This window comes from Geospiza fortis, unplaced genomic scaffold (genome assembly GCF_000277835.1).
Source record: "Geospiza fortis unplaced genomic scaffold, GeoFor_1.0 scaffold317, whole genome shotgun sequence".
NCBI classification, from domain to species: domain Eukaryota; kingdom Metazoa; phylum Chordata; class Aves; order Passeriformes; family Thraupidae; genus Geospiza; species Geospiza fortis.
In genome coordinates, this window is record NW_005054398.1 from 1805977 (window position 1) to 1819706 (window position 13730).

Below are 13730 nucleotides of genomic sequence, written 5' to 3' on the forward strand. Positions count from 1 at the left end.
ACTCACGGGCAGGACAGGGGATGGACAGGCACTCACTGGCAGGGCAGGGGATGGACATGCCCCCACTGGCAGCTGGAAGGCTCAGGATGCCAAGTGGGGGCACAACTGCCAAGCTGAGCACCCAGGAGAGTTGTGGAGGGCGTTTCAAGAAGGGGTAACAAAGGGTAATAAAATGCAGACAAAAGAGGAAAAGCCAAGGCTGAAAAGAAAGGGCAGCATGACCCTGGGAGCCCCAGCATGGGCTCGTTCCTGTGGCTGCAGGAGTCACCTCTGTCCCTCCCAAGCTCTGAGCATTGGGCTCCAGGCCCAGGCTTGACCCCAGCTGAGCTGCACTCAGAGACCTCCCATGCACCAATTACACGGCCAGGAGCTTCTTGAGGCACTTCAAGTGCCATGAAACACTTTGGCCCAGCATGGTTGGTGTCTCCCAAATCTCAGTGCATGGCAAGGAGACCACAGGGGTTCAACAGTCCTCTCAAGCAACAACAAAACTCCCTGTGAAGTTTGGTATCACAATACCACTTCACAGCAGACACAGATTCTGGATTCTACCATTTCTAACATCTCCTGAGTCACTAATGTATTTTAAATTATAAATATATACTAAAATATTATCTGTGTATAATCTATAAATATATAAACATTAGAGACATGCTAGTCTATGTTTTACATAGGTCATACTTTCTCTCTAGCAGAAATAATCCACAGGCAGTGCCCTAGAGTAACAAGGCAGCCAGTGCCTTTTAAAGTGGCCACAAAACCACTCCCAGGCAGCAAAAAAAGCCCACATCTTCCCTGTAGCTGGCCTCTGGTTTGCTGAGCTGCTTGGGAAGGAAGCCCTGGCTCTAAGCAGCCCATGGAATGCAGCAGCAGCACTGTCAGCCCTGGCCAGGGCTGCAATAGCATCCCAGTACACCTGAATCACCAGGAAGCACTTAGTGAAGCAGACAGATCTGCAGGTCACTGCATTGTTCAGAGCTCCAGACACTTGGGAGTCTTGGGAAGGATCAAGCCTTTTGCACTTTAAACCCACACAGCTCTTGGGAAACTGGGCAATTAAACAATTAATGGCTTGCATCTTGCCTCTAGTAAGAAGTTTGTTTTCACTTCCCAGCCCCTGGAGCTAATTAAAGTTTGGTTTGCTTCCAGTGAAGTTATCAAATTACCCTTAAGCTTCTCATGATGGTTTATGAGCCATCTTAACAAGCAAATAAATACTCTTGATTATTCTCAGATTTTCTTTGTTCATGTTCTTTCTCAAAGGAGTTGAGCTCTGTACAGTTACTCACCTCCTCTGACCTTGAATTCCAGGGTTTCTGGAGGCACCAACACCCAGAACTTCAGATTCAGATAGAACAAGGAGAATAATTTCCCTTAAGCAGGAATTATTAAGTGCACCTTCAATGACAGACAGTGCAATGCAAGACAGCCCAATATGAGCACCTAAACTGCCACTTCACCTGCTGGGGAGGAAGGCTGATCTTTTACATGCATCTGAGGAGAAAAGCAGCTTTTCAGAGCAACAGCAAGGCAGAAGGACAGGAGAAGGTTGCCCATTCAGGAGTGGATTGGAGAAAGACACAGATCTTTTGGAAGAGTAGGTGAGGACCCATGAAATAAATTGATCTTCTCACCCAACTGGAGTCTATGAAATATATCAAACACTCCAGGCAAGCCAAGACAGAAGTTGTAGGAGGTGAGTTCTCACAAAAAAGCTTTTCTAAATATTTCTATACCTGTAAGAAACTTGTCAAAACAAACACAAACTTTTAAAGCCCTAAGTGCGGCACAGACAAAGCTCCTCACAGACACACGATAAAAACACAGGGCAATGACTTCAGATAATCTGGTAGCAAAGTACAAGAGGGCCTCTGTGGGCAGACAGGCGCCTCACAGGTGTTGGCTCCTAAAGCCAAAACAAAAAGCAGTTCCTTGAGACTGGCAGCAAAATCTCCAGCAGCACAAGCCAAACCAAACCCATTCCTCAGCTCATGTCACGCTCAAATATTTGATTTGGGACAGCACCTTCATGGTTTGAGCACCTCAGCCAAACCCCTCTTGTGTGGAAGAGACATCCACGAGCCAGAATCAGCACCTAGGCTAGCACAGAAAGATAAGAAAGGGTAATTCCATGTATCCAAGCTTGCTGATCCTACAAACCAAGCAGCAGGCACCTCCTGTGGCACATGGAGCCAGCTCAGCTTGCCCACATGACAGCCAGCACATGACAGCCAGCTCAGCTTGCCAAGGTCCCCATCAGGAGCAGCTCCTGGTAGCAGGGGGAAGAAACACCCCCATTCCTGGAGCAGGACTGAGGGGCAGGCTGAGCCAGCTGCCTCAGCCCCACCAACCCCACTCACCAAGCCTTCCCCAGCCAGGGAATGGGACACCCCCAGCCCCTGCACAGCCCAGCTGGGCACAGGGTTCCTCGTGCATGATTCAGGAGGCAGAGCTGTTTTTCCTGCTACAGCAAATATCATCCTCAAATGACAACACTTCACAAAATCTGAGGTGCGGACCAGCCACATCCATCAAGCACACACACCTGCAGGGTGAGGCCAGCACAGCTAAGAATGCCCTGGACTCAACAGCAAAGGGATTAAGGGAGGAGAAGGCCTTGTGTTTTCTGCTTTGACCTCAGCTACTACTGAAGGATGTTTCTGTTTCAAGAGGGTGGGACCTGAATTTTATCTCTTGACCCAAAGTAGGTCAAGTCATACAGTAATGGAAAGGTCAAAAATACAGCAGGCTCAAAGTGTGGGAGGTGAATAACAGCCTTCTGAAAGGTCAGGATCCTTTAGGGCTTTGACATAAAAACTGCAGCAGTCTGTGCTCACTGTCCAGTGGCACCTCTAAGTGCTCCTCCTGGCCATCACCACTCAGAAAGGGTGAAAAAGACTCATGGTGGGAGCTGGAAGCACCATTTCCAGACCCTGTTCAACCCCCAGGTAGAAATTTCAACCAGAAAACATCCTGAGGTTACTCCAGCTCTCCATCCTTATGGGCAAGCTACAGAGAGAGAGAGGACCTGAACCTTAGAGGAGAGCTAGGAGGAACTGAGCTAGGTCAGCATGGCAATAAAAGGGGGGATGGAATGGCTGTCTCAACAATCTGAAGGGCAGCTGCAAAGGTGATAAAGACTCAGTTCAGTTCTTCCATCAAGGGGGAAGCTCCATAAATGACAGCTTGTGAGTGGACCCTAGAAAAAGCTTCATCATTGAGATGCAAACCCAGAAAAGGTATCTCCAGATAGGAGATAGATGGGATGTCCTTCCTCAGAGGTTTTCCTGACACAGCTGGACAAAGACATTCCTGCAAGCAGCAGCTCAACTAGAAACGTGCAGGATACAGTTATGCAAGGAACACCCATTTCTGAAATGCAGAGACCCTGAAAAGGTCATTTCAGTCATTGTGGATAACCAGTGAAAAATGAAACCCCCAGCAGGAGCAGACAGAAGGGCAGAGAAAGACAAATGGAGAAGCACAGTGTGGCTGCACACAGAAAACAGAGGGCAAACACTGTCTGGGCCATCATCCAGCACTACCAGAGGTGAAAATAACCTAAAATCAAACCTCCCTGGAAGGGTGGTCAGGTACTGGGACAGGCTGTCCAGGGAAGTGGTGGAATCACCATCTCTGGAACTGTTCAAAAAACATGTGGATGAGGCACTTACACAGACATGGTTTGGCTTGGCAGTGCTGGATCAATGGCTGAACTCCATGATCTCAGTGGTTTTTTGATTTTGTGGTTCTGTATGGTGGGAAACAGGCACACTCTGAAAGGGTTTAAAGGACTTACCTGTAACCACCACAGCTGCTGCCCCCATCATCTTAGCAACAATCACATTAACGAGGCCAATTGGTCCTGGGGACAAAGGGGAGAAAGAGAACATGTACCATTGCCAGGCAGCATCAGCCCCACCTCTGAACATGCCCAGAGCTTTGGCAGCCCCAAGGTTCCCCTCATCCCTCATCCCTTCCAGCAGTGCCCAGAGGCAGAGCCTGAGCCTGCCCATCCCCTCCCAGCAGGCAGGGAAGCCAAGGACTGACTGTGCTCACTGTACCAGAGCCAGACACGAAGACTTTGCTTCCCAGAGTGACTCCTGCTCTTTTGCAGGCGTGGATTCCCACTGAGAGGGGCTCGATGAGGGCTCCTTCCTCAAAGGTGACATTGTCTGGAAGCCTGCAAGAATGGGACACAAGGAACAGTCACCAATGTAGTTCACGAGGGTGATGGGGAAAGCCATGAGACTCAAAAAACAAACACGGGTGTAAAACACAGTGGCAAAACACACTGTCACCTGTGGTCAGGGAAATATGCTGGAATACACTTCAAGAGATTCCACTGCTTCTTTCCCTCCTCTGAAGCAGTATCAAGTGCACCTGAGGCATTTTTCAGTGAGGTTTGCCCAAGCACCACACCCAGGGACCCACAGACTTCCCCACAGCAGCTCTCCAGTGTTTGGTGAGTCAACGAGGATTCCTTTGCCACTCATTCCCTTTAGAATAACCCCCCCAGTTGCAGATGTACCACCCCAAAGCTGTCCTATGGCTCACCCACCAGTGAGCTCCCAGAACCCTCACCAGGGCTGAATCAGCTTTCAGAAAACATCCTGCTGCCAAAGGTGAGGCCACCAGGAAAGGCAGCCAGATCCAGGTCTCCCTTCCTGGTAACAACCAGGATCACCTTTCCTGATGCACTCAGTGATTTAACAAGTGGACTGGTCCCAGTATGCATCCTCCCAGCAGTCCGTGGGTATCAAATATGTTTTGGACAAAACCAGCCCTGTAACACAGCCAACATAAGTGACAGAAAAAAGCAGAGGGAGTGAAACCCTCCTGAACTGCTGAAAAAATCAGTCTCAGCCCCAAAACACTGCCCATCAGCAAGCCACCAGTGTGGTTCTCACACTGCTCTGGGAGCTGTGCCTGCCAGGAGGGTCAGCAGGGACAGTGACAGCACTGGGAAGCTCGAGGTCAGATCTCAGCCAGGCCAATGTGAAGCCAAAGAAATGGAAATGATGGCTGTGGGAAGACAGCTGTAAGATATCTGCATATCCCTTATTTCCAAGAGGCCTTGAAGGTCTGACTCCAAGAGTTCTGGTGTCACAGAGTCTGGCATCATGTTTGCTACTGCTGGGTTTGGGCACTGCCCTGCCAATGGGGAGGGCATGATCCCACCTCCATCAAGTTACTCAGAGCACCCAACACAGAGTCTGTCCACCAGCAGGACACACAGCAACTGCCCAAATGTGTAACAGCTCACTGAGCTCAGCCATCATCTGTTCTTAGCAAATCTGTGCTGGCAGAATGACTGCGTGCCAGGGAATCTGCTCTACATGAGCCAGCCACAGCACTGCTGATCTGAAACTGGGAGCAGGCTTTGCATCCCAAAGCTTAAAAAAAAATACATTTTATTATTTTCTATATATTATATATATGTATTATTGATTTTTTCCCTCCAATTTGAGCAAATATTACTTAGGCTATATATATATATACATACAGCCAAAGTAATATTTGCTCAAATTGCAGGAAAAAAGCAAAAGCCTGGAAGAAGCCAGCTACGAACCAACCACTTCCTCTCAAGCAAAAACCTATGATGTTGTCAGAAAATGTTATTTTAATACACAGGAAATCGATGACAGTGGGTCTGGGCAGTGACATGCCAATCCCATCCAGACCAGCACCTCATCCTGACAGCAGCTGGAAGTTTTGAAAGCTTCCAGGAGAAGAGCCTGGAGAGTCAAGTGCCTCCTTCAGACTGACACGATCCTGAACGCTTTCTGTGCCAACACCAAGGATCAATCCCAAGGATGTTCCTGCTCATGGAAGTACCAGCTCCATACACACTGAGAAAGAACAAGCTCCACAGGTAGAGCAGTCTCAGGGGGACACTACTTGGGCTATTTTTAACTCCTTGTTAAAGGCACTTAAGTGGGTATAACGAGTTTTTTCAGGTCTTTGGAGTATTTGAGGCTCTGGCATAGGCTGCCCAGAAAAACTGTGGCTGCCCCATCCCGGGAAGTGTCAAGGTCAGGCTGAATGGGGCTTGGAGCAAGCTGGCTTAGTGGAAGGTGTTCCTGCTCATGGTAGGGGGTGGAGTGGGAAGGGCTTTAAGATCCCTTCCAAACTGAACTGTTTTGGGATTCTATGATTTGCCAGTGTTTAAGCACAGATTTGCTTCTAAGCAAATGTGCCGGTGCTGCCACAATTAATAATACACTCTAGTTTGCTGAACTGGACATGAAAACAGATATGTTGTAATGCTGGTAGTTTAGTGGAGACACTCAGACACACATGGAAAAACAGCTCAGCAGGGCTTTCTGCTCCTGCTCTGCTCAAAGTGGGATGACTTTGTTTCAAACAACAGAGTGAGATGTCAGCAGTCACCCTGGTGTTTCCTGAAAGGTAGCAGCAAAACTCAGCTCAAAGAACCAGATACAGACTTTCAGCCATTGGCCTAGGAAGGCAATGATATGAAAAGAGACTGGAGAGAAACCAAGAGCAGGGAGCAAATGGGAAAAGGAAAATAATTAAAGGGTAAACCAGTGGTGACATTCCAGACGACATGCAAGAAATGTTTATGTCTGGCACCTGAGGGGATAAACTGTCTGCCTGACAAACCCTTTGCAAAGTGGCTGCCATCCAAGCTTAGGCATGTTATTTATGGATCAGAAAGCAATAAAACCTGTTGGGATCACATCAAGAGTGTTCCAAAGGGCCAAGAGGTGATTGCTGCAGCTAATCTCCCCCCAGGGAGTGTGTATTTCTCTCCGTGGAGGGAGCAGGGACTGACTTGTAGCAGTAGCTTGCGCTGTGCTTGTAGTAGCGGCACAGGTTGCCGTCGTCGGGCGGCGTCGCGCAGAAGAAGATGGTTGGGGACAGGTTGTAGCGGCCAGATTTGCAGAATTCATCCATCTCCCTCGGGACACCTGGCTCGATGGCCACACGGTCACCTGGCAGGATGAAAGCAGATGCAGTGGGTCAGGGACACGGTGGCACACAAGCAGGAGCAGCACCAAAACCCACAGAAACACTGGCACCACACGCGCTGGAGGGACACGAGGAAGGTCTTGCTGCACACACCAGGCTGGTTTTCAATGCTCCCTTCACAGCAGCCTCATGTGAAAAACACCAATCACTTGTTTTTTAAAATTTTAGAAGCTTAATTGTAATAAAATGGTTATGAAAATAGTAATATAATTAGAGTAATAAAAATTTGAACAACTGAGATTTAGGACAATACGAGACAATAACAGCAAAGAGTTACGGATGGTCCGGGTACCTTTTTCTGGGCAAAATAAACCCAGAAAAGGACCCATATTACCAGAGGATTAACCCTTAGAAGCAATAGCCTGTTGCATATTCATACACCTCATACATGATGCATAAATTCCATTCAAACAAAGGATTCTGTCTGGTCAGTGCCAGCTTCTTCCTCTTAATCCTGACGGTGTCTGAACGAGGCAGGAAGAAGTTTGTTTCTTCTGATAAGAGAGCAATAAATTCTTTCTCGGAAAGATTTAGGTGTCCTGTGGTTGCTATCTGGTGCAAGTCCCTCATTCCTCTCTTAAAAAAAATCTTACATAGCATAGTTTCTATTTTAACATTATATTATAACCTAAAACTATATTTAACACACTACTTAAAAAATTAACACAAGGTAACTGTCTATCATAACACATATAATATTCATTTTAATATTTGGGAAAAGCCAATCATAAAATACACATTTTTCAAACTCATCACTGAGATCTTCCCAGGTACTTGGAAAGAGATGGTGTTTCAGAGGCACAGATGGAAGCTCAGCCCCACACACACCTTCCTCCAGCTGCCCTGCAGCCAGCCTCAGCAGATTAAGGGGCAGCCCTCAGGCAATCACACTGTGACCAGATATTTTGCTGAATCTGTAGAAGAGGAAATATTGAGGATGGAGCAGGTGAGCTTGGCTAGCCACCACACTGCCAGCTGGAAAGGGCTGTTCCTTGGGAATCATGGAATCATGGAAGAATTTGTGTCGGAAGGGACCTTAAAGCTCAGCTTGCTCCACTCCCTACCATGGGCAGGGACACATTCCACTATCCCAGGTTGCTGCAAGCCTTGTCCAACCTGACCTTGAACACTTCCAGGGATGGGGAAGGCACAGCTTCTCTGGGCACCCTGTGCCAGGGCCTCACTACGCTCACAGGGAAGGAAGATTAAGGTGCAGAACACCCAGGAGCCTGGCAGGATTTATCTGGGAACAGAGACAGCTTGGTGCTACAGCAGAGTAGCCCAGGGTGCTGGAAAGACACATGCTGCAGGACAAAGAGCTATTATTTAATTGCAGTCACAAAGCAGGGTGGACCAGAGAAAGCAGTGTGAGCATAGTACAGCTTGCAAGGGACACAAAGCCTCACATTTATCTGGCAGAGGAATCAGAGCCAAACCTCTGAGCAAAGCTCTCCACCAACAGGCTTTCAGGCAGACACAGGGAGAAGCAGGATGCAAGTAAAGAGCCATCTAGGCCACTGCATCCCCTCTGAGCTGGCCAACAACAAGTGTCTGACAGGACAGGGGCAGGACAGGCACAGAATGAGAACTCTCACATTATACACAGCTGAGAGGCCTCCCAAGCCACAGGTGGATTGTTTGTATTTAGTAACACTCAACAACTTCTCCCCATTCCACCACATAAACTACATGGTCTGTTACATCTCAGGTGAATGCTGCACCTCACTGTGCCAGGTTCTAGTGCTGGAGCAACCAGAGAATGGGCAACCTGTTCTGCCAGCCCTCTGTGAGCCCTCACATCCTTGAGTTGTCTCTCTAGCTCTCAGCTCGAGTTCCTGACTTGGACATTCGTCAGAGATGCTGCTCCACATATTGTTATCTCCTTGTCCTCCTCTGAACCCTTCTCCCTTGTTTTACATCCTTTTGGAAAGGAGGAGAACACAACTGCATGCAGAGTTCCAGATGTGCACTGACATCCTCTGAGTCTCTGTCCCCTTCCCAACAGTAATTTGCATTTTCACTGCTGTGGAGCCAATGCTGCTATGCACAGTGTCAGAGCCAAAGCTCTCATCCCTCAGCAGTGATGGTCAGCACAGCATTTTAGATATGAAGCTGGTTTTGTTTGTTTGTGTTTGCCTGCATTGAATCCCACTTGCATCTCCCTAGCACCTCTCAGGTCTCTGTAACTCTTGCTGGCTCTCCCCCACATCCTCTCCACCTTGCCCAAGTTGCTGTCATCAGCAAACTTTGCAAAATTCCCTGCTCAGTCCATTTTCTAGGATATTCATGAGCACAGTGAGCTGTGGAGGTCCCACCACAGGGCCTGGGGCAGTGGCTCCAGTGACCTCTGCACTGCAGGAGGCTGTTTGCTCCTTCAAGAGCACACACAGAGAAGAAACACTCACAGCAGGCTGCTGGCAAGAGCTATAGATGTGGTTTCTGAAGCTTTATCAAGCTTCCTTAAAAGGCACCTTGTACCAGATACACTCTGCTCTGCATTACAATATAAAATACAGCCTGGCCAGCTCAACACATCCCAAGATAAAGCTACCTAAGGAATATCACACACCAGTGGCCAAGATGGGTGACTAACAGCAGCTCAATGACACTTCTTGAAAGAGGTCAGAACTTCAGATAAATTTACACGACAGAATGAAACAGCCGTTTATCGACACATTCTCGGAACTGATTAGGAGGAAAACAAACAAATGGGTTTGGTTCCAGATACCTGGCTTCAGATGAGTCACCCCAGAGCCCACTTTTACGACAGTCCCGGAAGCTTCGTGTCCCAGCACCATGGGATCCTTGACAACAAAATCCCCGATGCGACCGTGCTGCCAGTAGTGAACGTCAGAGCCACAGATCCCCACGGAATGCATGCGCAGCAGGACCTCTGCCAGGAAAGGAGAGAAGGTTCCTTGTAGATAAACCGACCTTCTTAGGCACTGGGAGAGCAGCACGTGGGCCCCAGAGCAAAGGCTGAGCCAGTATGGACACATCCAAATTTACTGGCATTCAATCAACACAGCAGAACTGTGCGTGCACACCTTAGGAGAGTGGCACGTTCGTGAGCCACACAAAACTATGCAATGATTCACAAAGCAAGAAGGGTCAAAATGGGATAAGACAAAAGCTGATGTCAATAAAAATATGGTCAACAAAGTAATGCAGTTTAAGAGCAACGTTATTATTGCTGGAGCAGGAAAAAAGTAGCAAGTGCATTTAATTTTCCCTTCTCCCAAAGCTATGATTTGAGCCCCAGAGAGTTAGTGAATTGAATTTCTATCAGCCCATATGCCCATTCTATTAATGTTTAGTCCTGCATAAGATCATCTGGAATGTCCCAAGAGCCATTTACTGTGACACACACGAACTGATGGAACAGGAAGCAAAAAAAGCCAGATAAAGGGGTTTATCTGTGACTGCTCCAGCTCTTCTTTTCAGCTGGAAAAGCAGCATTATCTGGTTCAGCCACACAATTGTTTTTTGGATAATTTTATACTTCCTCAGAAATATTTTATATTATCAAGAAGCAACAAAAGAGAATGAGAAAACAAAGAGAGAAGTAAAGGAAGCAGTCAGAATCAGTCATCTGTAGACCTACCATTAGGACCTGGTTCTGGGATTGGACGGTTTTCCTATGGACAAAAGGAAAAAAAAGCATTTAGCAGCTTGTTCATATGCCTGGGAATAACTGTGGAAACTTAGCTCTGGTTAGCTCAGGTAAATCCACAAGCAGACAAGGTTTTTGGTTCTGTCTGCTGCATAAGACACAGCTGTGCCACATGGAGCCTGCTCCTAAGCTCCCCTCATCCTCCATGCTCAGTGGATAACACAGGTAGCTGTAGGAGTAAGCACACTGCCAGCTTGTAAATCCACCCTCCAAATTATTCTGTGCTAAATTCCCTTTTCCCAGCCCAGACAAGAGACACATACTAAATTTCCCTGTACTGGAGCAGCCCCAAATTTCAGCTGAATCCTTCATCCATCCCACTGGCTGACAAAAAAAAAAATCACCTTTTGTAACCAGGAAGATTCTGAACAACGTGTTCTATAAAGCTTTAATATTGCAGGGCTTATATTATTATTTTAAATAACACAAAACTTTTTCTTTACTACATAATGATAGAATAAGAGAATCACAGAATGGTTTGGGTTGGAAAGGACCTTAAAGCCCATCTCATTCTACCCCCTGCCATGGGCAGGGATATCTTCCACTAGGCCAGGCTGCTCCAAGCCACATCCTTGAACACTTCCTGGGATGGGGCAGCCACAGCTTCTCTGAACAACCTGTGCCAGGCCTCAGCAACCTGTGCCAGTAATACATAATTTACATACAATATTCACACCTAATATAAACAAAATTATTTATACCTATTAATGTACACATTCATGTTCTCTTGTCATTGCCCTGGCAGCTCTTTATGGGGTGAATGACAAAACCAGAGGTAGAAAAGTGCCCCATATTACCCTTCCACCCAAAAGATCTACAGGGCTTTTGCCTTCCCTGAGCTCCCTCAGCTGCCTCAAAAGCCAAAGGAATTACTTTGATGGGTTTTACAGCATCAGGACAATACAATACCCATCCTGAGGATTATGTCTCTAAGAAAAGCCCCCCTGAGCATTGCCAACAGTAAACCCTTAAAAATTCATTTGCTGCTCAAATTGTTCTGCATTTTAACTGATTAAATCCCAGCATATTCCTCAACTCCTATTTTGTACTTCAGCATTCTAAACATCATGGAAAGACCAGCTCTGGAAACACCTTCTCATATGACCAAACTGACTGAAATTTTCCATGTTCAGACCTGTATCTGCAATTTTTCTGTGTGGAGGGTTTGTTTTGTCACACTGAGGAGCAGTGTAACAGACTGAGCCCAGAGCAGCATTATTTCTAAAAGAGGTCAATCTAGATGTAACCTCTTTTACAGAAATGCAATAAGCACAGGATGTGGTGACACACCAGAGGTACAGACCACCTCAGACTGAGCAGAAAGTCCACAGTGAGAGATAAAGCCAACTCCTAGCTGACAATGTGTGTGTGTGTGTGAAAAAGACCCCAAAACCACTTTTTTTTTCTTTTTTTTTTTTTCTGGCAATAACAACTGTGCACAGAAAACCTAGACACCATGGTGGGAAGTGAATTCTCCAGCCTGATTTGGCGAAAATAGGAGTGACCAAAATGGAGAAAACCAAAGACACAAATTCTGTTCGTTGTCTGTTGTTCACTGAGAAGTTCAGAAATGGTGACTGGTAAAGAAAACACAGTAAATATTTTCTGTGAAAGGACACATGGAAAGAGAAGCCATGGTACAAATATAAACCAAGAGGAACCTGTGCAACTACCTAAGGACAAGAGGAGGCTCAACAAAATCAAAGCAAACACATTTTCATACAGCACAGGGATTACAGCAACTCTGCCCATGGGAAACATGTCCAAAAATCAAGAAAGGTGTGGGAATTACAGGAAGATGGAGTCACCCAGCTTTGGGTATGAATAACAGATAACAAGTTCAGAGTTCACTGCTGAGACTACTCCTACCACCAGTGGGTCAATACAGTGAGCACCATCCACATGATGAAAACAAACTTCAGGGAAGCCCAGGAGGAACACACAAGGTGCTGCCAGTGAGGCAGGAGGGCACTGGTGACCAGCTCTAAGGTCTTCAGCAGTACAAATATCCAAGGCAAACTCACACATCTGGGTGTAAGCCAGTTTAGAGACCAGCCACACAGATGTGATGGAGTGCCCATCTTCACAAGTCTCAGACACCTTTGTTAAATCACATGGGTTTGGAAATGTGTTCTTGAGCAAGAGGAACCTCCTCAGTCCTTAACCCATTTTGATTTCTTTTGGTAGTCAGGCTCCATGTGACTGCAGGGAAAGCACAATCGTGTCAAAGGTGCCTGGGAGCCACCAGGAGCCACCTACACAGCACGTGTGGCTTCAGCTGGGTGGGATTGGTAAAGAATTAACCTCTTCCCTGGTAATCATCCCCTAAACAAGGCATGTGTCCAAAGTCTGTGTGCTCCCCAGAGCCCTCCTGCCAGCGCTCTGTGTACAGAGAGCTGCCTGCCAATGCCTGCCCGTGGAAATCTTCCTTCCCCCATTGGCACGCACCAAGCTGGAGCACAAGCTCTCCAGCAGCGCCATAGTGAATCAGCACCCAGAAAGAGCCCAGCATTAGCAGCCAGAGAAGCAGAATGAGCTTGAAGTAATTAAAAAGTACAAAATAAAACTCCTCCCTGTCTGGGAGGGTCCTCCAGCACCTGCTCCCCCTGAACCCTGTGTCCTGCTGTTCACATGGGCTCTGACAGCCCAAAGGAGCAACAACCACCCAGCCTCCACCTGCTCCCTGCGAGGGCACGGCTCAGCTGTGAGAACGGCTAACTGGGGAGGGGGAGAAGTTTTTTGGGGATTCTGGGTTTCAGGGATAAAATATTCTCCACCTAGAGCTGGCAAAGATCTCAAGATTATCCCCTCCTGTGTCCCCGAAGCACATTCTGCAGCTGAAACCTTTCCAAGATCGGAAAACTAGAAAAATATACACACAAAGTTGCCAGAACTAGCTAAAAATAAATCACGCTTCCGATACTGTTACATCCTCCTAGCAGAAGGAATGAGCATGCTTCTAGCATGCTTGAATGAGTGTATCTATGAATTTATTTCTCTTGCAAAAATGTGGCACCTCCCAGGCACACAAGGGCTGGCGCTTTTTGTTTTGTTTTGTTTT

General features: G+C 47.2%; 1 protein-coding gene across 1 annotated transcript in view; it reads right to left on the reverse strand.

Moving 5' to 3' along the window:
• The window catches only part of SORD (sorbitol dehydrogenase), a 15729-nt gene extending 4996 nt beyond the window's left edge, over positions 1-10733 (reverse strand). Inside the window, exons 1-5 of the mRNA XM_031061019.1 lie at positions 10601-10733; positions 9725-9889; positions 6800-6959; positions 4065-4183; positions 3800-3865 (exon numbers count right to left, since the gene is read on the reverse strand). Coding sequence (XP_030916879.1) covers positions 3800-3865; positions 4065-4183; positions 6800-6959; positions 9725-9875 — 496 coding nt within the window. The 5' untranslated portion in view covers positions 9876-9889; positions 10601-10733. The remainder of the gene's footprint in view (positions 1-3799; positions 3866-4064; positions 4184-6799; positions 6960-9724; positions 9890-10600) is intronic.
• Positions 10734-13730: the final 2997 nt, after the last annotated feature.